The sequence below is a fragment of the Stenella coeruleoalba genome, assembly GCF_951394435.1.
Source record: "Stenella coeruleoalba genome assembly, chromosome: 3".
In the NCBI taxonomy this organism is placed as follows: Eukaryota; Metazoa; Chordata; class Mammalia; order Artiodactyla; family Delphinidae; genus Stenella; species Stenella coeruleoalba.
The window spans coordinates 58,485,270-58,512,727 of record NC_137148.1 but is presented as its reverse complement, the minus strand read 5'-3'; the positions used below and the strand labels follow the sequence as shown (position 1 = coordinate 58,512,727).

General features: G+C 39.3%; 1 protein-coding gene across 3 annotated transcripts in view; it reads right to left on the bottom strand.

Moving 5' to 3' along the window:
• HEXB (hexosaminidase subunit beta) overlaps window positions 1-27,458 on the bottom strand; it is a 42,664-nt gene that overhangs the window by 3,508 nt on the left and 11,698 nt on the right. Inside the window, exons 4-9 of one of the 3 annotated variants that reach the window (XM_079916444.1) lie at window positions 24,405-24,451; window positions 24,019-24,129; window positions 5,173-5,274; window positions 2,838-2,967; window positions 1,273-1,453; window positions 497-583 (exon numbers count right to left, since the gene is read on the bottom strand). In XM_079916444.1, the coding sequence (XP_079772570.1) occupies window positions 497-583; window positions 1,273-1,453; window positions 2,838-2,967; window positions 5,173-5,274; window positions 24,019-24,129; window positions 24,405-24,451 (658 nt within the window). Of the gene's footprint in view, window positions 1-496; window positions 584-1,272; window positions 1,454-2,837; window positions 2,968-5,172; window positions 5,275-23,514; window positions 23,989-24,018; window positions 24,130-24,404; window positions 24,452-27,458 lie in introns of those variants that run through there. The other 2 variants (XM_079916445.1, XM_079916446.1) reach the window with 2 other exon arrangements.

Here is a 27,458-nt window from a genome sequence, read left to right as displayed (position 1 = left end):
CATCTAGCTGTTGAACACCTGAAATGTGGCTAATGTGACTGAGGAACTGAATTTTTAATTTTCTTCAATTCTAATTTAAATACAAACAGCCACATGTGGCTGTGGCTACCACACGAGACAGCACAGATATAAAGTAAAAGAAATGCTCCGGCGTTGACAAAAGGGACTGAATTCCAGGGGATGGATGGTGACGAAGACTTTGCAGGGCAGCCAGGGCTCTGAGCTGAGTTCTTAGAACAGATGACTGTTATCCTGTGTTTCAACAGTTACTGCAAAAGGATCAGAGTCACCATGTTATTGATTTAAAGAAAATAGTGGCTATTGCTCCCTCCTTTATGATTTTTCATCTATATTTTGTGTAACAAAGAATATAACGTCTATACTTTGGCAAGGAGTGGAGAGAAAATGAAAAATAAAGTAGTGCTAAATAACAGCTTAAGCTTTTACAAAAGGCATTGATGAAATAAAAACAGAAGTAGGCTTTAAAGTAACTTACGCTTGCATATAGAAAGATTCTAGTTTCTTAAAATTTCTGCCAAAGCCTTTGTCCCTCATGAAATCCTGGATTTCTGGATTGGATGCCCTTAAACAAAAAGTGGTCAAAATTTCATTAAAAGTTCAATGTGCCCAATCTTTTTCTTTTTTTTTTGGCCGCATGGCACATGGAATCTTAGTTCCCCGACCAGGGATTGAACCCACACACCTTTCACTGGAAGCGCAGTCTTAACCCCTGGACTGCCAGGGAAGTCCCTGCCCAATCTTTTTAAAGCAGCATATATCCCTAACATCTTATACACATGTAAAACTATTAAATTTTGTAGAGTAAAATAAACCTAAAAATTTAATTATAAGTTATCTTAGCTTTCCAGTGCAAACAATTTTTTTCTAGAAGCCGATTTCCTAGAAAAATGGTTTTCCCTAACCTCCCGCCTCTCTCCTCCATCTGAGGCTATTTGCAAAGAGGACTTTTACTTGAAAAATCTCTCCCACTTAATCATTACCCTCTTTCACTAAAGCTATCCTTTGTTCACTCTTTAGTCTTTTTTTTTAATTCCCATTTCCTTCTGCATCTTAATTCTCCTTCCTAAAAGCTTTTACTTTGTCATACCACCCATATGGACATTCTGCAGAAATCCACCATCTCACGAGTTGTGTTGCCAAGTTAAAACTGTAGAGATGTTACCCCAAATCTTCCCTTTTCATGTGGAGACCTCTACACCTACTTCAGATACAAGTTTTTAGAAATACGTGGGTTTTAACAAATTTTCATACCAACAATCAAAATCTACTTCATCTCCTCCCAAATGAATGAATTCATCTGGAAACACGGTACTAATTTCTTTGAAAAATTTAGACAGGAAGCTGTAAGTTGTATTCCAAATAGGGTTTATAGGTCCAAAAGCCCCAGATGGATCTTTTCCATTATAACATGGAGTCAGGAGGTCTTTCTGGCCTGGAAGGAAACACAGAGAATCTTTTCTAAAGAAGTATTTCAGTCACAAAGACACGGCTTTGCACATGATTATATTATTTTGTTGAAGCCAAAAGAGATTTTATACAGAAAAAGATAAATGTGTTTACTAAGAGTTATTATAATTTCTTCCAAATAAGAACTGTTTCCTGAATACTATCCCTGTACACCTCTTCTGTTTCCCTTTCCATCAGCCTCTGAGATTTTACCCATTTCAAATATTATCTCAAATATTAACGACTCCCAAATCTAAACCTTGCCCCAATCCTTTTGTCTCGAGCTTCAAACCATATTTCAAAGTCCCTGCTGGATACAATTAGATATTCTAGCTTCACTTCAAATATAATCTAACAAAAACCAAATAGTCTTCCCCAAGCTCCTTCTGTAGCTTCTCCTGATTTTCACATTCTGGTAAGCAAGACACCATCCTCCTAATAAGTCTCTTGTCCCTCTCCTCCTGGAGTCAGTCAGTTACCCAAGTTCTATGGGTTGTATTTCCAGAATGTCTCTCAGTTCTGTATATTATTTTCCATCCCTGCTATCACCATTCTGGTCTAGGACCTTCAATCTCCTCCCCCTTCCAAATCTGTCACTTTCACATAGGATTCCCTTTAGTGTGGCTCCCATCATGTCACTCTTCTACTCTGTAACTTTCACTGGCTTCCATGTGTCCTGATGAATCCCACATTCCTCACCCAAGCCCTCTACACTACTTTTTCAGACTCATTTCCCACTGTACTCTATGTCTATTCTAATAAACTTATTGCACAATTATAAATGCTAGGTGTGGTGCTATGTGCTTTACATTCATTCTGTAATCTTCAAAAAAAAAAATTACATGATAGCTACTGCTAATACTCCCATTTTAGAGATGGGAAAACTGAGGATGAGATGTTCTGACTTGCCCAAGGTCACTCAGTTTATAAACGCCAGAAGCAGGATTCAAATCCAGGCAATCTAGCTCCAGAGCCAGTTCTTAAGCACCCAACAGTACAACTACTCTCTGCTGCACTGTACTCCAGCTAAATTGCCTTTCCTGTTATTCCCTCTACCAGAAACATGAATATATTCTGTGATCTCTCAAAAGCATTTTAAGTGTTACTTCATTCCTGTAATGTTTAATTCACTTATGCATTCTACTTGTTATAATCATTTCTTGTTTTCCTTTATCCCTTGTGTTTATACTTTAGGCAATGCCTAGATAGTGACTTGCTCACAACAGACACATAATAGTTACTGAATTACAACTATCAATAGTTTGCACAACCTTTGTGCAAATCACAAGAACAAAATGAGCAAACACCAAGTCATGAGATGCAGGACCTCAAATGTTCATTTTCTGCAACTCATAAAACACGCTCCTTACCTTCTCCCCAAGACTGCGTATGTCCGGGGCTATCAAATTCTGGCAAGATCCGAATCCCTCGTAATCGGGCATATTCAATCACCATACGGACATCGTTTGGAGTATAAACATGAGACGAAGAATAGCTTCCCTGTAAAAGCCATATTTCTTAAAATGTATGAACTGTTTACAGCTCTGTTTGTACTTCAGTATCTGCTGGCAGATTATTCAATTATTACAAAGTATAAAATAGTCTTATGTGATGTTGGATGACTCATTTAAATTATTTGTTTACTGTATCTTAATAAGCTCTCAGCACACTTTGGGTTAATTCCAGATTTACTGATAGGACTGTCTCTCTCTACCAGCACCTCGTTTCAGCAGTGTCTACCGTCAGGCTGTTTCAACCTCATGTAACTGTATGACAAAACAGAAATGTTTGAAGTGAAAATTCTGAATACACTGCCCTTGTCAGTTTTAGAATCAAAATTCACACATTATTACAAAGCATAGCTGTTGTCTTTCAAAGTAACTTTAATTACTGTCAGCTTTAAAAATTCCCCGAGATGCTCTGATAAGTGACCTGTTTTTTGTTTTTAAAGATTACCCTTGGTCCTACTATAGGTCCTTGAAAAATTAGAACTCAATATTGGTGGTAACTAAACATAAAGGTCCATTAAAGGTGTTACCATGGCACATTTCTCAAGGTATAAATATATAAATATAAATAAATGCTCAACTTCTAAAAAGTAGTCTTGCCCTACCCCCACCCTCAACATCAAATTTGTACTGAATCAAGACTAGATCTAACTACCAGTTTACAGTAAATACAGGAGACAGAAGAAGATATTGACACTGGGAATGCAACCAGCAAAACCCAGACTGTGGGAAACTATAGGACAAACTGAGCTTAGTTTCCTCAATGAAAATAATAAATTATAAGAAAAAAAAAGAGATGGGCAGGGATGGGCAGCTATATATAAAAGAGAACAGACAGGGCTTCCCTGGTGGCGCAGTGGTTGAGAGTCCGCCTGCCGATGCAGGGGACGCAGGTTCGTGCCCCAGTCCGGGAGGATCCCACATGCCACAGAGCGGCTAAGCCCGTGAGCCGTGGACGCTGAGCCTGCACGTCCGGAGCCTGTGCTCCGCAACGGGAGAGGCCACGGCAGTGAGAGGCCCGCGCACCGCAAAAAAAAAAAAAAAGAGAACAGACATATTAACTGACCACAATGTATGGACCTTATTTGCATCCAAATGCAAATAAATTTTTCTTGAAAAAGGCACTTGGGGAAACACGAATGATGACTGGCTATCTGGATTATTGCTATTTTCTTAGCGGTGATAACGAACTATAACTTTTTAAACAGGCCTTTTTAACCAATAAGATATGATGTCTGGGATTACCTTCAAAATAATGGAAGGGGTATAGGTGATACAAGACTGGCCATTACTTGATTACTGAGGCTAACTGATAAGGAAATGGGAATTCATTAAATTCTACTTCTGTATATGTTTGAAGTTTTCCATATTAAAAGCAAACAACAACAGGAGTGCTGCTAGGATTTCAACCTAAACTACATCAAAGCCTTGGAGAAAGTTCTGGAATTGTGGCCAGAGGACAAAATTTAGGGTCTTGGCTCTGCCTCTTCCTAACTACAACTTTGGATGAGACATACAGCTTCTCTTGGCTGTCAGTGACTGGCCTTGTACTAGAGGGGGATTCAACTAGATGGTATCGAGGCTCACTCCCAGCTTCCCTGGTCTGTAATACAGTGAATCTGAACACTCCTAAGACCACCATTATTTTCCAAGAAGGAGCCGTTATCTGTAAGATTCCTTGTTTCATATAGTTTTTCAGAGAGAAAAGAAGTTGTCATTTATAGAATTCAAAACAATTCTGTTTGAAACAAATATACAGTTGGACTACTTGGTAAATATAATTACTTAACCTTATGTTAATCACGAATGCTTCAGGTCTGCTACATTCATTAAGGTTTTTAAATTTTTATTTGTATAGCCCCTAGAGATTGTTTACATTTACGATAACATAACAATTACAAAACCACAACAGTTTTGTGGATCTAAAATGCTCAGCAGAAGCCTATTAAAAACATTTAAAACCACAAATATCTTCTCTTTTTTTTTTTTTGGCCTCACTGACCAGGGATCTAACCCACACCCCCTGCAGTGGAAGCATGGAGTCTTAACCACTGGACCGCCAGGGAAGTCCCCCAAATATCTAACTTTTATACTTCAATTCTATCCATAAGAAGAAACATTTAAGCTGCAAACTTCTAATGAAACTATACCCAAATTTTTTTTTTGTATACCAACAACAATAACATGAATAACTCACTTTTTGGCTTAATCCAGGAAAAGTGATGCTCTGATAAGGGAAAGACGGGTCATCTACTATGTGCCAGTGGAGAACATTAAACTTATTAAAAGCCATGGCATCCTGCAAGCAAACATGTTAAAAATGTATATACCTTAAAACCACAATGAGATTATCAGCTCACGCTGTCAGAATGGCTATCATCAAAAAGAACACAACAGATGTTGGTGAGGGTGTGGAGAAAAGGGAACCCTTGTACACTGTTAGTGGGAATATAAATTGGTGTAGCCACTGTGGAAAACAGTTTGGAGGTTTCTCAAAAAACTAAAAATAAAGCTACCATTTGACCCAGCAATCCCCACTCACTCCTGGGTATACATACCTGAAAAAACACTAATTTGAAAAGATACATGCACCCCAATATTCGTAGCAGCATTATTTACAATTGCCAAGATGTGGAAGCAAGCTACGTATCCATCAACAGATGAATGGACAAAGATGTGGTGTATATATATACAATGGAATACTATTCAGCAATAAAAAAAAATTTTGCTGTCTGCAACAAGATGGATGGACTTGGAGGGCATTATGCTAAGTAAAGTAAGTCAGACAGAAAGATATGTATGATATCACTTATATGTGGAATCTAAAAAATACAACTAGTGAATAACAAAAATGGAAGCAGATTCACAGATAAAGAGAACAAACCCAGTGGGGAGAGAAGGAAAAAAAAATTACCACAGATATATTATACAATCCAATTTACTTATCTGCATCCAGGATTATTTCCAATGTGTCTGTTTCCTTTTAAAATTTTTTCAACAAGGGTGAAGAAATATGTGTTGATGTAAAGAAATATAAATTCCTTATCTTCTTTACATGGCATGTTGCTTTTCAAAAAGCCTATACAGAATTCTTATTTATTCTAAACAGTAAGCTATAATAACTTTGCCCTATGGGAAGGGAGCAAGCTTCTAAATTTCCAGTAAGTATTTAGGGGTTAGCCAAGAATGGAAAATAGCTCTTGGCTACCACTACTACTGTGTTTGGGAATGCAGCAGAGGAAAAATGGGACTTGTAATTCCCACAGTTCTGAGATTTGAGTGCCAACCCTTCCTTACAGATGAAAGAAATTCAGTACAAACACAGTACAGTTCTAATTAAAATTCTCAAATTTGGGGGGAAATTGACATTGATTTTATGTACACTCTGGAGGAATAAACAATATGCATATAAAATATAAAAGACTATATGAAGAAGATGAAAAATGATAAGGGGAGAGATTTGCCCTATCAGAGAATCAAAACTTATAGCCTCCCTTCTCCTTATGATGTGGCCAAGATGGCAGAGCAGGAAGACCCTCCTGCTCACCTCCTGCCACAGACACACCAAAATTACAACTATTAACAGAGCAATTATTGATGAGAATGACCACCTGAAAACTAGCAGAAAAGATTTTTCCACAACTAACAGTATTAAGAAGAAACCACAAGGAGAGACCCACACCCCAGACTACATGACCCACAAATGGGAGGATATCACAGTTGCAGAGGTTCTCCCCAAGGGGTGAGGAATCTGAGCCCACATCAGGCTCTGTAGCCTGGGGTCCAACACCAGGAAAACGAGCCCCCCAAAACATCTGGCTTTGAAGGACAGCAGGGCTTGCATATGGATGAGCTGGCAGGCTTAGGAAACAGATTGTGCTCTTAAAAAGCATATGTAGATTCCTCCTCCAGTGTGGGAGGACGAGGAGTTCGCATCTCCCCACAACTAGGGCACCTGGCAGATGTTGGTGGGGGACCTTGATACCCAAGGAGATGGGAGGAACCCCCAAGCAACTGGGTAGGACATGTGGGGGAGTGAGGGGGGAGGAGAAGTGGAGGCCGGACAGGACAGGCACCCCTGAGGGGTGGATGGGAGAGGGCAGGGGTTCCCACACCTGGAGGGACCCTCAGGGGCTTGGAGGATCAGTGGGGAGCGTGCCTAGTGTTTCCCTGCCCAATCAGGTCTGGGTAAGCCTGCTGGGCTCCCAGGCCAGGGCCTCCACTCTCTGAGGCCCCCTCCAGGCCGCGAGGTTCCTAGGGGTGTAGGACAGAGGCGGGAAGGGGCCCTCTGGAATCGGAGGATCAGGGGAGATGCGGAAGGCGTTTCCCCCGCCCACTCAGGCCCTGGGAAGCCTGCTGGGCTCCTGGGCCTGGTCCTCTGTTCTCCAAGGCCTCCTTGGGCCTCGCAGGTCCTAGGGGTGTGGGAGGGAGGGAGGAGCGGGGAAGAGGAGGCCGATGGTGGCGGGGGGAACCCCCAGGACCAGAGGATCAGGGGAGGCCCAGCGGGCATTTCCCCTGCCCACTCGGGCCCAGGGAGCCTGCTGGAGTCCCAGACCTGGTCCACCGCCCTCAAGGCCAGAGGCACCCCTGGGCCCCTCCTGCTGCATAGAACCTAAGCTTCACCCCCCAAGGGCCTTTTCAGCCCAGTGGGTCCTAAGCATAGGCCCTGCCCACCAACTAAACCTTGCCTCCCACAGCCAAGGCCTTTTCCAGCTTTTTGTTCCCTCCTCTTTTTTTGCTTTTTTACTTTCCAGTTGTTGTTTCACCCATATTTTTATATGTTTATTTTTTTCTAACGTATCTCTTAGTTTTCTAATCTTATTTTCTTTTTTACTCTGTTATTCTTCAGCTCCTTTTTTTTTTTTGCCACCCTGCATGGCTTGCAGGATCTTGGTTCACAAGCTGGGGGTCGTGCCTGAGCTCCAAGTCTGAACCACTGGACCAACAGAGGACCTCAGACCCCAGAGAATAACTCACTGGAGTTATTCTCTCAGAGGTCCTCACCTTGGCACCAGGACTCAGCTCTACCCAATAGCCTACAAACTCCAGTGCTGGAAACCTCAGGCTAAACAACCAGTAACATAGGAACACAATCCCACCCCAGAAAAAAAAAAAAGAGATGACAAAAAAATATGTCACAGATGAAGGAGCAAGGTAGAAACCTACAAGACCAAATAAATGAAGAGGAAATAGGCAACCGACCTGAAAAAGAATTCAGAGTAATGTCAGTAAAGATGATCCAGAATCTCGGAAACAGAATGGAGGCATGGATTGAGAAACTACAAGAAATGTTTAACAAAGATCTAGAAGAACTAAACAAATAAACAGAGATCAACAACACAATAACTGAAATGAAAAATACACTAGGAGGCATCAATAACAAAATAATTGAGGCAAAAGAACGAATAAGTGAACTAGAAGACAGAATGGTGGAAATAACTGCCAAGGAGCAGAATAAAGAAAAAGGAATGAAAAGAACTGAAGACAATCTCAGAGAACTCTGGGACAACACTGAACACACCAACATTCGATTTACAGGGGTCCCAGAAAAAGAAGAGAAAAAGAAAGGGTCTGAGAAAATATTCTAAGAGATTATAGTGGAAAACTTTCCCAACATGGGAAAGGAAATAATCACCCAAGTCCAGGAAGCACAGAGAGTCCCATACAGGATAAACCCTAGGAAAAACACACCAAGACACACGTAATCAAACAAACAAAAATTAAATTCAAAGAAGAAGTATTAAAAGCAGCAAGGGAAAAGGAAAATATAACATACAAAGGAATCCCCACAAAGTTATCAGCTGATTTTTCAGGAGAAACTCTGCAGGCCAGAAGGGAGTGGCAGGATATACTTAAAGTGATGAAAGACAAAAACCTACAGCCAAGATTACTCTACCCAGCAAGGATCTCATTCAAATTTGACAGAGAAATCAAAAGCTTTACAAACAAGCAAAAACTAAGAGAATTCAGCACCACCAAACCAGCTTTACAACAAATGCTAAAGGAACTTCTCTAGGCAAAAAACACGAGAGAAGAAAAAGACCCAGAAAACAAACCCAAAACAATTAAGAAAATGGTAATAGGAACATACATATCAATAATAACCTTGAATATAAATGGATTAAATGCTCCAACCAAAAGACACAGACTGGCTGAATGGATACAAAAACAAGACCCATATATATGCTGTCTACAAGAGACCCACTTCAGACCTAGGGACACATACAGGTTGAAACTGAAGGGATGGAAAAAAGATATTCCATGCAAATGGAAATCAAGACAGCTGGAGTAGTAATAATCTTATCAGATAAAACAGACTTTAAAATAAAGACTGTTACAAGAGATAAGAAAGGATACTACATAATGATCAAGGGATCAATCCAAGAAGAAGACATAACAATTATAAATATTTATGCACCCAACATAGGAGCACCTCAATACATAAGGCAAATGCTAACAAGCATAAAAGGGGAAAGAGACAGTAACACAGTAAGAGTAGTGAATTTTAACACCCCACTTACACCAATGGACAAATCGTCCAAACAAAATATATAAGGAAGCACAAGGTTTAAATGACACAATAGACCAGACAGATTTAATTAATATTTATAGGACATTCCACCTGAAAGTGGCAGAATACACTTTCTTCTCAAGTGCACAGGGAACATTCTCCAGGATAGATCACACCTTGGGTCACAAATCAAGCCTCAGGAAATTTAAGAAAACTGAAATCATATCAAGCATCTTTTCTGACCACAATGCTATGAAACTGGAAATCAATTACAGGAAAAAAACTGTAAAAAACACAAACATATGGAGGCTAAACAGTGCACTACTAAATAACCAAGAGATCACTGAAGAAATCAAAGGAGAAATTAAAAATTACATAGAAACAAATGACAATGAAAACACGACAACCCAAAAACCTATGGGACACAGCAAAAGCAGTTTTAAGAGGGAAGTTTATAGCAATTCAATCTCACCTCAAGAAACAAAAAAATCCCAAATAAACAATCTAAACTTACACCTAAAGCAACTAGAGAAAGAACAAAGAAAACCCAAAGTCAGTAGAAGGAAAGAAATCATAAAGATCAGAATAGAAATAAGTGAAATAGAAACAAAGAAAACAATAGCACAGAAAAATAAAACTAAAAGTTGGTTCTTTGAGAAGAAAAACAAAATTGATAAACCTTTAGCCAGGCTCATCAAGAAAAAAAAGGAGAGGATGCAAATCAATAAAACTAGAAATGAAAAAGGAGAAATCACAACTGACACCAGAGAAATACAAAGGATTATAAGAGATTACTACAAACAACTATATGCTAATAAAATGGACAACCACGAAGAAATGGACAAATTCTTGGAAAGGTACAATTTTCCAAAGACTAAATCAGGAAGAATTAGAAAATATAAACAGACCAATCACAAGTAATGAAATTGAAACTATAATTAAAAATATTCCAACAAAGTCCAGGACCAGATGGATTCACAGGTGAATTCTATCAAACATTTACAGAAGAGCTAACACCTATCCTTCTCAAACTCTTCAAAAAACTGCAGAGGGAAGAACACTCCCAAATTCATTCTACGAGGCCACCATCACCCTGATACCAAAACCAGACAAAGACATAAAAAAAAATTACCGATCAACATCACTGATGAACATAGATGCAAAAATCCTCAACAAAATACTAGCAAACAGAATCCAACAACACATTAAAAGTATACACCATGATCAAGTGGGATTTATCCCAGGAATGCAAGGATTCTTCAATATACACAAACCAATCCATGTGATACACCATATTAGTAAATTAAAGAATAAAAACCACACGATCATCTTAATAAATGCAGAAAAAGCTTTTGACAAAATTTAACACCCATTTATGATAAAAACTCTCCATAAAATGGGCATAGAGGCAACCTACCTCAACATAATAAAAGCCATATTTGACAAACCCACAGCAAACACCTTTCTTAATGGTGAAAAACTGAAAGCATTTCCACTACGATCAGGAACAAGACAAGGATGTCCACTCTCGCCACTCTTATTCAATGTAGTTTTGGAGGTCCTAGCCATGGCAATCAGAGAAGAAAAAGAAATAAAAGGGATACAAATTGGAAAAGAAGTAAAACTCTCACTGTTTGCAGATGACATGATACTACACATAGAAAATCCTAAAGATGCCACCAGAAAACTACTAGAACTAATCAATGATTTTGGTAAGGTTGCAGGATACAAAATTAATGCACAGAAATCTCTTACATTCCTATACACTAACAACAAAAAAATCAGAAAAAGAAATTAAGGAAACAATCCCATTTACTATCATGACAAAAAGAACAAAATACCTAGGAATAAACCTACCTAAGGAGGCAAAAGACTTATACTCAGAAAATGATAAAACACTGATGAAAGAAATCAAAGATGACATAAACAGATAGAGAAACATACCATGTTCTTGGACTGGAAGAATCAATATTGTGAAAATGACTATACTACCCAAAGAAATCTGCAGATTCAATTCAATCCCTATCAAACTACCAATGGCATTCTTCAAAGAACTAGAACAAAATTTTACAATTTGTATGGAAACACAAAAGACACCAAACAGCCAGAGCAATCTTGAGAAAGAAAAGTGGAGCTGGAGGAATCAGGCTCCCCGATTTCAAAGGATACTACAACGCTACAGTAATCAAGACAGTGCGGTACTGGCACAAAATGAGACATATAGATCAATGGAACAAGATAGAAAGCCCAGAGATAAACCCACAACATATGGCCACCTTATTTATGACAAAGGAGGCAAGAACATATGATGGAGAAAAGACAGCCTCTTGAATAAGTGGTGCTGGGAAAACTGGATAGGTACATGTAAAAGAATGAAATTAGAACGCTACCTAACACCATACACAAAAATAAACTCAAAATGCATTAAAGACCTAAATGTAAGACCAGACACTATAAAACTCTTAGAGGAAAACATAGGAAAAACACTCTTTGACATAACTCATAGCAAGATCTTTTTTGACCCACCTCCTAAAGTAATGAAAGTAAAAACAAAAATAAACAAATGGTACCTAATGAAACTTAAAAGCTTTTGCACAGCAAAGGAAACCATAAACAACCGAAAAGACAACCCTCAGAATGGGAGAAAATATTTGCAAATAAAGCAACTGACAAAGGATTAATCTCCAAAATATACAAACAGCTCATGGAGCTCAACAGCAAAAAAACAACCCAATTTAAAAATGGGCGGGGCTTCCCAGGTGGCGCAATGATTGAGAGTCCGCCTGCAGATGCAGGGGACACGGGTTCGTGCCCACGTCCGGGAAGATCCCACATGCCACAGAGCGGCTAGGCCCGTGAGCCATGGCCGCTGAGCCTGCGCGTCCGAAGCCTGTGCTCCACAACAGGAGAGGCCACAACAGTAAGAGGCCCGCATACCGCAAAAAATAAAAAATAAAATAAAAAATGGGCGGAAGACCTAAATAGACATTTCTCCAAAGAAGACATACAGATGGCCAAGAGGCACATGAAAAGATGCTCAACATCACTAATTATTAGAGAAATGCAAATCAAAACTACAATGAGGTATCACCTCACACCAGTCAGAATGGCCACCATCAAATGCTGGAGAGGGTGTGGAGAAAAGGGAACCCTTTTGCACACTGGTGGGAATGTAAATTGATATAGCCACTATAGAGAACAGTATGGAGGTTCCTTAAAAAACTAAAAATAGAACTACCATACCACCCAGCAATCCCACTACTGGGCATATACCCTGAGAAAACCATAATTCAAAAGGACACATGTACCCCAATGTTCACTGCAGCACTATTTACAATAGCCAGGACATGTAAACAACCTAAATGTCCAACAACAGATGAATGGATAAAGAAGATGTGGTACATATATACAATGGAATATTACTCAGCCATAAAAAGTAACGAAATTGGGTCATTTGTAGAGACGTGAATGGACCTAGAGTCTGTGATACAGAGTGAAGTAAGCCAGAAAGAGAAAACCAAATATCATATATTAACACATATATATGGAATCTAGAAAAAATGGTACAAATGAACCTATTTGTAGGGCAGGAATAGAGTCGTAGACATAGAGAACAGACATGTGGACATAGGGAGGGGAAAGGGACGGTGTGACAAATTGGGAGATTAGGTTTGACATAAATACACTACCATGTGTAAAACATAGCTAGTGGGAACCTGCTGTATAGCATAGAGGGCTCAGCTCGGTGCTCTGTGATATCCTAGATGGGTGGGATGGGGAGGGCAGGAGGGAGATCCAAGAGGGAGGGGATATGGGTATACATGTGGCTGATTTGCTTCGTTGCACAGCAGAAGCTAACACAACATTGTAAAACAATTATCCTCCAATTAAAAAACAAAACAAAACACATTTAAAACCTTACAGGCTCTTGAGTCCCAAGTCAGAGGCAGTAATTTATAAGGAAGCTGGGTCAGACCCACTTGCTGATCTAGCCTCTCAGAGAGGCAGGAGACAACTGGGACTCCCCCCTGGGAACAAAGACACTGGAGAGAACCACTTCAGGGAGCTTGTTGTACCACGAGGACAGTGGTGCTGTCAAGTGCTATCTTGGAGTCCTCCCTCTAGACTATCAGCACCAGGGGCTTACTTGCCCACCAACAAGCCAGCACCAGTCCCAGGAACCCTGGTCCCCATAGCCAGCTGCCCCAAGACCCAGCTCTGCCCACCCACAGGGCAGCAGCCACCATAGGAGGCAGGGCCTGACAGCCAACTGGTCCAGGGGCCAGCCCTACCTACCAGTGTACTCATAGTAGTCAGCCGTACCACAACAGAAGGGCCCACGCAGCCCACATAGGGGACACCCCTAGAGGTGGCTCTGGTGACCACAGAGGAGTGCACTGCTGGGCCCCATAGGACATCTCCTACATAAGGCCACTTCTGCAATATTGAGAAATGTAGCTGACCTACCTAATACACAGAAATAAACAGAGAATTAGGCAAAATGTGGACACAGAGGAATATGTTCTAAACAAAGGAACAAGACAAAACTCCAGCAAAGGAACTAAACGAAGTAGAGAGAAGCAATCTACCCAAAAAAGAGTTCAAGGTAATGATCATAAAGATGCTCACTGCACCTAAGAATGAATGAACACAGAACTTTAATAGACAGCTGGAAAACATAAAGATGAACCAAAAAGCTGCAGAATATAGTATATGAAACTTAAAATACACTACATGGAATCAATAATACATTTGTAGATAGAGAGGAACAGATCAGCAAACTACAAGACAGAGTAGTGGAAATCGGCCAAGTTGAACAGAAAAAATTTTTAATGAGGATAGTGTAAGAGACCTCTGGGACAACATCAAGGATAATAACATACACACTAGAGGGGTCCCAGAAGGAGAAGAGAGACAGGGGCAGAGAATGTATTTCAGAAATAATAGCTGAAAACTTCCCTAATCTGGAAAAAAACACCAGACATACAGTCCAGGAAGACAGAGAATCTCAAACAGGGTCACCCAAAGACAACCACACTGAAATACACTGCAATTAAAATGGCAAAAATTAAGGACAGAGAACCTGAAAAGCAGCCAGAGAAAAGCAACTAGTTACTTCCCAGGGAACTCCCATAAGACTGTCAGCTGACTTTTCAGGAGAAGCTGTGCAGGCCAGAAGGAGTGGCATGACATATTCAGTGATGAAAGGTAAAAAACTTACAACCAAGAATATTCTACCCAGCAAAACTATCATTCAAAGTTGAAGGAGAGATAGAGTTCTACAGACAAGTGAAAACTAAAAGAGTTCAGCACCATGAAACCAACTTTACAAGAAATGTTAAAAAGACTTTTCTAAGCAGAAAAGACCACAACTAGTGAGCCACGGCTAAAAGCATGGACCCCAGGGACAGGCAGGAGACACGAAGGCTGCTGCTGCTGCCACCAAGGGGCCTGTGTGCGAGCACAGGTCACCCTCCACACCCCTCTTCCGCGGAGCTTGTGCAGCCCGCCACTGCCAGGTTCCCGGGATTCAGGGACAACTTCCCCGGGAGAATGCATGGCAGGCCTCAGGCTGGTGCAACGTCACGCCGGCCTCTGCCGCCGCAGGCCCGCCCTGCACGCAGTGCCCCTCCCTCCCCCCCAGCCTGAGTGCGCCAGAGCCCCCGAATCAGCGGCTCCTTTAACCCCGTCCTGTCTGAGCAAAGAACAGACGCCCTCCAGCGACCTACACGCAGAGGCAGGGCCAAATCCAAAGCTGAGCCCCTGGGAGCTGTGAGAACAAAGAAGAGAAAGGGAAATCTCTCCCAGCAGCCTCAGAAACAGCGGATTAAAGCTCCACAATCAACTTGATGTACCCTGCATCTGTGGAATACATGAATACACAACGAATCATCCCAAATTGAGGAGGTGGACTTTGAGAGCAAGATCTATGATATTTTCCACTTTTCCTCTTTTTGTGAATGTGTATGTGTATGCCTCTGTGTGAGATCTTCTCTGTATAGTTTTGCTTCCACCATTTGTCCTAGGGTTCCATCCATCCATGGTTTTTTTTAAAAATTTTTTTCTTAATAATTAATTATAATTTTAATAACTTTATTATACTTTACCTTCTTTTCTTTCTTTCTTTCCTTCCTTCCTTCCTTTAGACAACGAATCATCCCAAATTGAGGAGGTGGTCTCTGAGAGCAAGATTTATGATTTTTTCCCCTTTACCTCTTTTTGTGAGGGTGTATGTGTATGCTTCTGTGTAAGATTTTGTCTGTATAGCTTTGCTTCCAACATTTGTCCTAAGGTTCTATCCGTCCCTTTTTTTTCTAAATAATTATTTTTTAATTCAATAACTTTATTACACTTTATTTTATTTTACTGTATCTTCTTTCTTTCTATTTTCCTTCCTTCCCTCCTTCCTTCCTCCCTCCTTTCCTTCTTGCCTTCTTTCCTTCTTTGCTTCTTTCTTTTCTTTCTTTCTTCCTTCCTTCCCTCCCTCCTGCCTTCCTTCCTTCCCTCCTTTCTTTCTTTCTCTCTTCATACTTCTACTAATTCTACTTTTCCTCCCTTTTATTCTGAGCCGTGTGGATGAAAGGCTCTTGGTGCTCCAGCCAGGAGTCAGGGCTCTGCCTCTGAGGTAGGAGAGCCAACTTCAGGACACTGGTCCACAAGAGACCTCCCAGCTCCACATAATATCAAATGGCGAAAATCTCCCAGAGATCTCCATCTTAACACCAGCACCCAGCTTCAGTCAACGACCAGCAAGCTACAGTGCTGGACAACCTATGCCAAACAAATAGCAAAACAGGGACACAACCCCACCCATTAGCAGAGAGGCTGCCTAAAATCATAATAAGGCCACAGACACCCCAAAACACACCACCAGACGTGAACCTGCCCACTAGAGACAAGATCCAGCCTCATCCACCACAACACAGGCACTAGTCCCCTCCACCAGGAAGCCTACACAACCCACTGAACCAACATTAGCCACTGGAGACAGACATCAAAAACAGTGGGAACTACGAACCTGCAGCCTGCAAAACGGAGACCCCAAACACAGTAAGATAAGCAAAATGAGAAGACAGAAAAACACACAGCAGATAAAGGAGCAAGATAAAAATGCACCAGACCTAACAAATGAAGAGGAAATAGGCAGTCTACCTGAAAAAGAATTCAGAATAATGATAGTAAAGATGATCCAAAATCTTGGAAATAGAATGGACAAAATGCAAGAAACAGTTAACAAGGACCCAGAAGAAATAAAGATGAAACAAGCAACGATGAACAACACAATAAATGAAATTAAAAGTACTCTAGATGGGATCAATAGCAGAATAACTGAGGCAGAAGAACGGATAAGTGACCTGGAAGATAAAATAGTGGAAATAACTACTGCAGAGCAGAATAAAGAAAAAAGAATGAAAAGAACTGAGGACAGTCTCAGAGACCTCTGGGACAACATTAAACGCACCAACATTCGAATTATAGGGGTTCCAGAAGAAGAGAAAAAGAAAGGGACTGAGAAAATATTTGAAGAGATTATAGTTGAAAACTTCCCTAATATGGGAAAGGAAATAGTTAGTCAAGTCCAGGAAGCACAGAGTCCCATACAGAATAAATACAAGGAGAAATACGCCAAGACACATATTAATCAAACTGTAAAAATTAAATACAAAGAAAGCATATTAAAAGCAGCAAGGGAAAAACAACAAATAACACACAAGGGAATCCCCATAAGGTTAACAGCTGATCTTTCAGCAGAAACCCTACAAGCCAGAAGGGAGTGGCAGGACATACTGAAAGTGATGAAGGAGAAAAACCTGTAACCAAGACTACTCTATCCAGCAAGGATCTCATTCAGATTTGATGGAGAAATTAAAACCTTTACAGACAAACAAAAGCTGAGAGAGTTCAGCACAACCAAACCACCTTTACAACAACTGCTAAAGGAACTTCTCTAGACAAGAAACACAAGAGAAGGAAAAGACCTATACTAATGAACCCAAAACAATTTAGAAAATGGGAACAGGAACATACATATCGATAATTACCTTAAATGTAAATGGACTAAATGCTCCCACCAAAAGACACAGATTGGCTGAATGGATACAAAAACAAGACCCTTATATATGCTGTCTACAAAAGACCCACTTCAGACCTAGAGACACATACAGACTGAAAGTAAGGGGATGGAAAAAGATATTCCATGCAAATGGAAACCAAAAGAAAGCTGGAGTAGCAATTCTCATATCAGACAAAATAGACTTTAAAATAAGGACTATTAGAAGAGACAAAGAAGGACACTACATAATGATCAAGGGATCAATCCAAGAAGAAGATATAACAATTATAAATATTTATGCACCCAACATAGGAGCACCTCACTACATAAGGCAAATACTAACAGCCATAAAAGGGGAAATCAACAGTAACACATTCATAGTAGGGGACTTTAACACCCCACTTTCACCAATGGACAGATCATCCATAATGAAAATAAATAAGGAAACACAAGCTTTAAATGATACATTAAACAAGATGGACTTAATTGATATTTATAGGACACTCCATCCAAAAACAACAGAATACACATTTTTCTCAAGTGCTCATGGAACATTCTCCAGGATAGATCATATCTTGGGTCACAAATCAAGTCTTGGTAAATTTAAGAAAATTGAAATTGTATCAAGTATCTTTTCCGACCACAACGCCATGAGACTAGATATCAATTACAGGAAAAGATCTGTAAAAAATATAAACACATGGAGGCTAAACAATACACTACTTAATAATGAAGTGATCACTGAAGAAATCAAAGAGGAAATAAAAAAATACCTAGAAACAAATGACAATGGAGACACGACGACCCAAAACCTATGGGATGCAGCAAAAGCAGTTCTAAGGGGGAAGTTTATAGCAATACAAGCCCACCTTAAGAAGCAGGAAACATCTCGAATAAACAACCTAACCTTGCACCTCAAGCAATTAGAGAAAGAAGAACAAAAAAACCCCAAAGCTAGCAGAAGGAAAGAAAACATAAAAATAAGATCAGAAATAAATGAAAAAGAAATGAAGGAAACAATAGCACAGATCAATAAAACTAAAAGCTGGTTCTTTGAGAAGATAAACAAAATAGATAAACCACTAGCCAGACTCATCAAGAAAAAAAGGGAGAAGACTCAAATCAATAGAATTAGAAATGAAAAAGGAGAAGTAACAACACTGCAGAAATACAAAAGATCATGAGAGATTACTACAAGCAACTCTATGCCAATAAAATGGACAATCTGGAAGAAATGGACAAATTCTTAGAAATGCACAACCTGCCAAGACTGAATCAGGAAGAAATAGAAAATATGAACAGACCAATCACAAGCACTGAAATTGAAACTGTGATTAAAAACTTCCAACAAACAAAAGCCCAGGACCAGATGGCTTCACAGGCGAATTCTATCAAACATTTAGAGAAGAGCTAACACCTATCCTTCTCAAACTCTTCCAAAATATAGCAGAGGGAGGAACACTCCCAAATTCCTTCTACGAGGCCACCATCACCTTGATACCAAAACCAGACAAGGATGTCAAAAGAAAGAAAACTACAGGCCAATATCACTGATGAACATAGATGCAAAAATCCTCAACAAAATACTAGCAAACAGAATCCAACAGCACATTAAAAGGATCATACACCATGATCAAGTGTGGTTTATTCTGGGAATGCAAGGATTCTTCAATATACGCAAATCTATCAATGTGATAAACCATATTAACAAATTGAAGGAGAAAAACCATATGATCATCTCAATAGATGCAGAGAAAGCTTTTGACAAAATTCAACACCCATTTATGATAAAAACCCTGCAGAAAGTAGGCATAGAGGGAAATTTCCTCAACATAATAAAGGCCATATATGACAAGCCCACAGCAAACATCATCCTCAATGGTGAAAAACTGAAAGCATTTCCACTAAGATCAGGAACAAGACAAGGTTGCCCACTCTCACCACTCTTATTCAATATAGTTTTGGAAGTCTTAGCCACAGCAATCAGAGAAGAAAAGGAAATAAAAGGAATCCAAATCGGAAAAGATGAAGTAAAGCTGTCACTGTTTGCAGATGACATGATACTATAGAGAATCCTAAAGATGCTACCAGAAAACTACTAGAGCTAATCAATGACTTTGGTAAAGTAGCAGGATACAAAATTAATGCACAGAAATCTCTGGCATTCCTATACACTAATGATGAAAAATCTGAAAGTGAAATCAAGAAAACACTCTCATTTACCACTGCAACAAAAAGAATAAAATATCTAGGAATAAACCTACCTAAGGAGACAAAAGACCTGTATGCAGAAAATTATAAGACACTGATGAAAGAAATTAAAGATGATACAAATAGATGGAGAGATATACCATGTTCTTGGATTGCAAGAATCAACACTGTGAAAATGACTCTACTACCCAAAGCAATCTATAGATCCAATGTAATCCCTATCAAACTACCACTGGCATTTTTCACAGAACTAGAACAAAAAATTTCGCAATTTGTATGGAAACACAAAAGACCCCGAATAGCCAAAGCAATCTTGAGAACGAAAAAAGGAGCTGGAGGAATCAGGCTCCCTGACTTCAGACTATACTACAAAGCTACAGTAATCAAGACAGTATGGTACTGGCACAAAAACAGAAAGATAGATCAATGGAACAGGATAGAAAGCCCAGAGATAAACCCATGCACATATGGACATCTTATCTTTGATAAAGGAGGCAGGAATGTATAGTGGAGAAAGGACAGCCTCTTCAATAAGTGGTGCTGGGAAAACTGGACAGATACATGTAAAAGTATGAGATTAGATCACTCCCTAACACCATACACAAAAATAAGCTCAAAATGGATTAAAGACCTAAATGTAAGGCCAGACACTTTCAAACTCTTAGAGGAAAACATAGGCAGAACACTCTATGACATAAATCACAGCAAGATCCTTTCTGACCCACCTCCTAGAGTAACGGAAATAAAAACAAAAATAAACAAATGGGACCTAATGAAACTTCAAAGCTTTTGCACAGCACAGGAAACCATAAACAAGACCAAAAGACAACCCTCAGAATGGGAGAAAATATTTGCAAATGAAGCAACTGACAAAGGATTAATCTCCAAAATTTACAAGCAGCTCATGCAGCTCAGTAACAAAAAAACAAACCCAATCCAAAAGTGGGCAGAAGACCTAAATAGACATTTCTCCAAAGAAGATATAGAGACTGCCAACAAACACATGAAAGAATGCTCAACATCATTAATCATTAGAGAAATGCAAATCAAAACTACAATGAGATATCATCTCACACCAGTCAGAATGGCCATCACCAAAAAATCTAGAAACAATAAATGCTGGAGAGGGGGTGGAGAAAAGGGAACACTCCTGCACTGCTGGTGGGAATGTGAATTGGTTCAGCCACTATGGAGAACAGTATGGAGTTTCCTTAAAAAACTACAAATAGAACTACCATATGACCCAGCAATCCCACTACTGGGCATATACCCTGAGAAAAACCAAAATTCAAAAAGAGTCATGTACCAAAATGTTCATTGCAGCACTATTTACAATAGCCCGGAGATGGAAACAAGCTAAGTGTCCATCATCGGATGAATGGATAAAGAAGATGTGGCACATATATACAATGGAATATTACTCAGCCATAAAAAGAAACGAAATTGAGCTATTTGTAATGAGGTGGATAGACCTAGAGTCTGTCATACAGAGTGAAGTAAGTCAGAAAGAGAAAGACAAATACCGTATGCTAACACATATATATGGAATTTAAGGAAAAAAAAATGTCATGAAGAACCTAGGGGTAAGACAGGAATAAAGACACAGACCTACTGGAGAACGGACTTGAGGATATGGGGAGGGGGAAGGGTGAGCTGTGACAGGGCGAGAGAGAGGCATGGACATATACACACTAACAAACGTAAGGTAGGTAGCTAGTGGGAAGCAGCCGCATGGCACAGGGATATCGGCTCGGTGCTTTGTAACCGCCTGGAGGGGTGGGATAGGGAGGGTGGGAGGGAGGGAGACGCAAGAGTGAAGAGATATGGGAACATATGTATATGTATAACTGATTCACTTTGTTATAAAGCAGAAATTAACACATCATTGTAAAGCAATTATACCGCAATAAAGATGTTAAAAAAAAAAGACCACCACTAGAAATATGAAAATTACAGAAGGAAAAATATCATTGCTGAAGGCAAACATACAGTAAAGGTAGTAGTAGGTCAATCATCTAAAAAGCTAGTAGGAAGGTTAAAAAACAAAAGTAATAAAAATCATCTATGTCCACAATAAGTAGCATAGGGATACAGAAAACAAAAAGATGTAAAATATGATGTCAAAAACATTGAATGTGAGAGGTGGAGTAAAGATGTAGGGTTGTTAGAATGTTTGAACTTAAGAGATCGTCAACTTACAATAATCATGTATATATAACCTAATCATGTATATAAAACGATACATATATATGTATGTATATGTGTATCTCTATATATATATAGATACACACACACACACAGTTAACTACAAACCAAAAACCTATTAATAGGTACACACACAAAGAAAGGAATCCGAACGTAACGCTAAAGACAGTCATCACATGGCAAGGGAACAGAGCAAAAGATGATGAAAGGAACAAAAAAGAACTATAAAAACAATCCCAAAACAATTAACAAAATGGCAGTAAGTACATATCCATCAATAATTACTTTAAGGGAAGACATATGGGAACATATGTTTATGTATGACTGATTCACTTTGTTATAAAGCAGAAACTAACACACCATTGTAAAGCAATTATACCCCAATAAAGATGTTAAAAAAAGAAAAATTTAACCAAAAAAAAAACAAACAAAAACAAAAAAAAAAAAATAATTACTTTAAATGTAATTGGACTGGGGCTTCCCTGGTGGCACAGTGGTTAAGACTCTGAGTTCCCAATGCAGGGGGCCTGGGTTCAATCCCTGGTCAGGGAACTAGATTCCCACATGCGTGCCACAAATAAGAGTTCTCATGCCACAACTAAGAAGTCCCGCGCCGCAACTAAGGAGCCTGCGAGATGCAACTAAAGGAGCCCACCTGCTGCAACTAAGACCGGTGCAACCAAACAAATAAATATTTTTAAAAAATTTAAAAGATGATTGGCTCTTAAAAAAAAATGTAATTGGACTAAATTCTCCAATCAAAACACACAGAGACGACTCAGCCATAAAAAAATGAAATCTTGCCTTTGTGACAACATGGATAAATCTAGAGGATATTATGTTAAGTGAAATACATCAGACAGAGAAAGACAAATATCAATGATCTCACTTATATGTGAAATCTAAAAAACAAAACAAAATGAAACAAAAGTAGATTCATAAATACAGAGTGGTTGGCAAGAGGGAGGAGGGTAAGGGGGTGGGGGAAAATAGGTGAAGGGGATTAAGAGGAACAAACCTCCAGCTATACAATAAAGTCAAGGGGATGTAATAATATTGTAATAACTCTGTATGGGGAGAGATGGATACTAGACTTATGATGATCGTTTCATAATGTATGCTAATGTCAAATCATGATTTAGTACACCTGAAACTAACATAATGTTGTATGTCAACTATATTTCCGTAAAAAAAAGAAGTCATATTATACGTTAAGGTATTCATTTTTTAAGTTTAAAATGAGATAAATGGGACATAAAAATTTATGTCAATCTTTGGTAAATGAAATTATGGGATCGCTACTTATTTTATGCATATCTATGTTCAAACTCTTTACACTAAGCATATATTTCTTTCATAAAAATTACAATAATGTCTTTTGGAGAAAGAAATTCAGAGTTTTAATGTAAACATAAAAATAATTTTTTTTATAACATAGTGTGTTCATAAATGATCAGGTGAAGGTGCAGAAAAACATGGCCAGAAAACCTCCCGATCCCTACAAACTGGCAGTGATGGTGGGGATGAACCAATGAAAAGAGAAAATAGTTAATGTCTACCTTGCCCCCAAGCTCCCACCACCTGAAGTTCCATATTCCTTTGCAACACTTCCTTAGGTATGAAGCTGCTCTCAGATTCCTTTCTAGGCCACTTTAAAAAAAGCAAGTGGAGATCACAAAATTAAAAACAACTAGAGGTACAATGACCATATATTCCTAACCAGAAGTCTAGACCCATGATTTGACAAATGATTCACAGAGGGCCAGTGGGCACTATTAAAACTGAGTCTTTCTCTTAACAATGCTGACTGAATACTGGTTAAGCCCCTCTCCCACCCCAATGAAAACAAGAGAGTGATTCCCTAAGGGAGCCTCCACTTCTCAGTAGAGGAAATATACTTCCCAGGGGAGGGAGGGAAGAAAGCCCAGTGCTTATACTTAGTATATGGAAAATGAATCCCCTGTTCCAACCTGCACAACAGCATATGTAACCAACGTAAAGTAACAACATTAAAGGACACATCTTCAGAATAGACAGTGGATTAAAATAAAATAATTACCTACCAGAGTTTTAAAAATACTCTTAATGGACAGAAAGTGTCTGGATGTATCAATTAAAATTCCTCTATGAGGAAACCTTGGAGAATCTACAATGTTGGATTCATTGACAGTGAACTAAAAGACAAAAGAAAATTTTTATTTATTTTGTCTTACATAAAATGTGTACTCATTTTATTTATGTAATAAATAAATTATACCTATCTATGCAAGTATTGGATAAAAGATTAATTTAAAACCAACAAAAAGTGTGAAATATACATTTACCAGATAAGATACACACTAGGGGAGAGAAAACATTCAAGAAGTAATAAACAGCTAAAAAGTTTATATTTTTCCTATAGTATTATATCTACCCAATAATGTTAGGAACATAAAATAATCATACTTACAGTCCCATAAAAATCTTGATAAATTAACTGGCTAAAGGTCTCTAAACCTAGGGAAAGTAAAATTTATAATTTATTGCATTAATTTGTAAAAGAGACAATAAAAGATGTATTATCCGTACACAGAACCATAAGCAGAAAAGGCAAATAAAATTAAATATGTTATACATATACCCTGTAACATATTTTCTAAAATCAAAGTTCAATTTAAAAAAATCCCTGTGCCATCTAATAAAAATGCTTTACTTCATTGTACCCATACCCTTGGTTTTGTCTGAACGATAAACACAAAATAGTGATTTAATAAAACAAAATGCCAGTTCCTTAATAAACTTATAGCACTGTAAGAAAGAACTCTTATCATAAAATAGTATAGGCACTTTAGAAGTACCTAAACTTAACAGAGGGCAAAGAGGCTCAGAGAACACCATGAAACTATAGATAAAGGCCCAACTTACAGTGTTTTATTTATACCTGCAAAGACTATCTCCTGACCATTTTTTATTCAAGTGCATTGTTCTCTATATTACAGGCCAACTCCTCTATCTGGCCTTGACTTTACCAAAATTCATCATTCTAGCTGACAACTATATTGCCAAGGAAAATTTTAACCTAAGAATACAGGCATAGGGAATTGCCCGGTGGTCCAGTGGTAAAGAACCCACTGGACCAATGCAGGGGATGCGGGTTCAATGCCTGGTCATGGAACTAAGATCCCACATGCTGCGGGGCAACTAAGCCCGTGTGCCACAACTACTGAGCCCGCGTGCCTCAACTAGAGAGAGAAAACCTACACGCCACAACTAGAGAGAAACCCATGAGCCACAACGAAAGATCCCGCACGCCGCAACGAAGATCCCGCGTGCCACAACTAAGATCCGATGCAGCCATAAATTTAAAAATATATACATAAATTTAAAATAAAAGAATACAGGCATACCTCATTTTATTGCACTTCACAGATACTGCATTTTTTACAAATCAAAGGTTTGTGGCAACTCTGCATTGTCAGATGATGATCAATATTTTTTAGCAATAAAGTATTTTTAAATTAAGGTATGTACCTTGTTTTTTTTAGACATAATACTATTGCACACTTAAAAGACTACAGTATAGTGTAAACATAACCTTGATATCCACTGGGAAACCAAAAAATTTGTGTGATTCCCTTTATTGAGATAGTTTACTGCAGTGGTCTGGAACCAAACCCACAATATCTCCAAGGTTTGCCTGTAGTTCAAAGTCAAATGAAAGAGAAGATGTGACAACATACCACAGAAATACGAAAGATCACAGGAGACTACTATGACAAACTATATGCCAACAAATCTGACAACTTAGAAGAAATGAATATATTCTGAGAGAGAGAAAACTTACCAAGACTGAATTATGAAGAAACAGAAAATCTGAGCAAACTGATTACTAGGAGATTGTATCAGTAATCAAAAATCTCCCAACAAACAAAAGTCTAGGACCAGAAGGCTTCACTGGTGAATTCTACCAAACATTTAAAAAAGATTTGGGCTTCCCTGGTGGTGCAGTGGTTGAGAGTCCGCCTGCCGATGCAGGGCACACGGGTTTGTGCCCCGGTCCGGGAAGATCCCACATGCCACGGAGCGGCTGGGCCCGTGAGCCATGGCCGCTGAGCCAGCGCGTCCAGAGCCTGTGCTCCGCAACGGGAGAGGCCACAACAATGAGAGGCCCGCGGACCGCAAAAAAAAAAAAAAGATTTAATTTTTTGGATGTGACACCAAAAGCAAAGGAAACAAAAGCAAAAATAAACAAGTGGGACTACACCAAAGTAAAAAGCTTCTGCACAGCAAAGGAAATCATCAACAAAATGAAAAGGCAATCTGGGACTTCCCTGGTAGTCCAGTCAGTGGGTAACACTCCACGCTCCCAATGCAGGGGACCCAGGTTCGATCCCTGGTCGGGGCACTAGATCCCACATGCATGCTGCAACTAAGAGTTTGCATGCTGCAACTAAGGATCCCGCATGCCAAAAAGAGGATCCCACGTGCTGCAACTAAGACCCAGTGCAGAATGAATGAATGAATGAATGACAGCCCTTTATCTCCCCCCTCCAAGAAAAATGAAAAGGCAATCTACCAAAGGATGAAGATACTTGCAAATCATATATCTGTTAAGGGGTTCATATATAAAGAACTCATACAACTCAACAGCAAAAAAACAAACAATCCAATTAAAAAATGGGTAGAAGATGTGAACAGATATTTTTTCAAGGAAGACCTACAAATAGCCAACAGATATAAGAAAAGGTGTTCCACATCACTAACCATCAGGGAAATGCAAATCAAAGCCACAGTAGGGCTTCCCTGGTGGCGCAGTGGTTGAGAGTCCGCCTGCCGATGCAGGGGACACGGGTTCGTGCCCCGGTCCGGGAAGATCCCACATGCCGCGGAGCGGCTGGGCCCAGTGAGCCATGGCCGCTGAGCCTGCGCAGCCGGAGCCTGTGCTCCACAACGGGAGGGGCGCGACAGTGAGAGGCCCACGTACCGCAAAAAAACAAACAAACAAACAAAAAAAACACAGTAACATATCACCTCACACCTGTTAGAATGACTGTTCTCAAAAACACAAGAAATAACAAGAACAAGGGTTGCTGAGGACGTGGAGTAAAAGGATCCCTCATGCACTGTTCACAGGAATGTAAATTGGTGCAGCCACTACAGAAAACAGTATGGAGGTTCCTCAAAAAACTAAAACTAGAACTACCACATGACCCAGCAATTCTACTTCTGGGTATTTATCCAAAGAAGACAAAACTCTAACCCCCCAAATATATGTACCTCTATGTTCATTGCCGCATTACCATAGCCGAGATATGGAAACAACCTGTCCATCAATGGATGTATGGATAAAGATGTGGTATATATATATATATATATATATATATATACAACGGAATATTATTCAGCCATAGAAAGAAGGAAATCCTGCTATTTGGGACAACATGGATGGAACTTGAGGGCATTATGCTAAATGAAATAAGTCAGAGAAAGACAAACACTGAATGATCTCACTTAGATGTGGAAT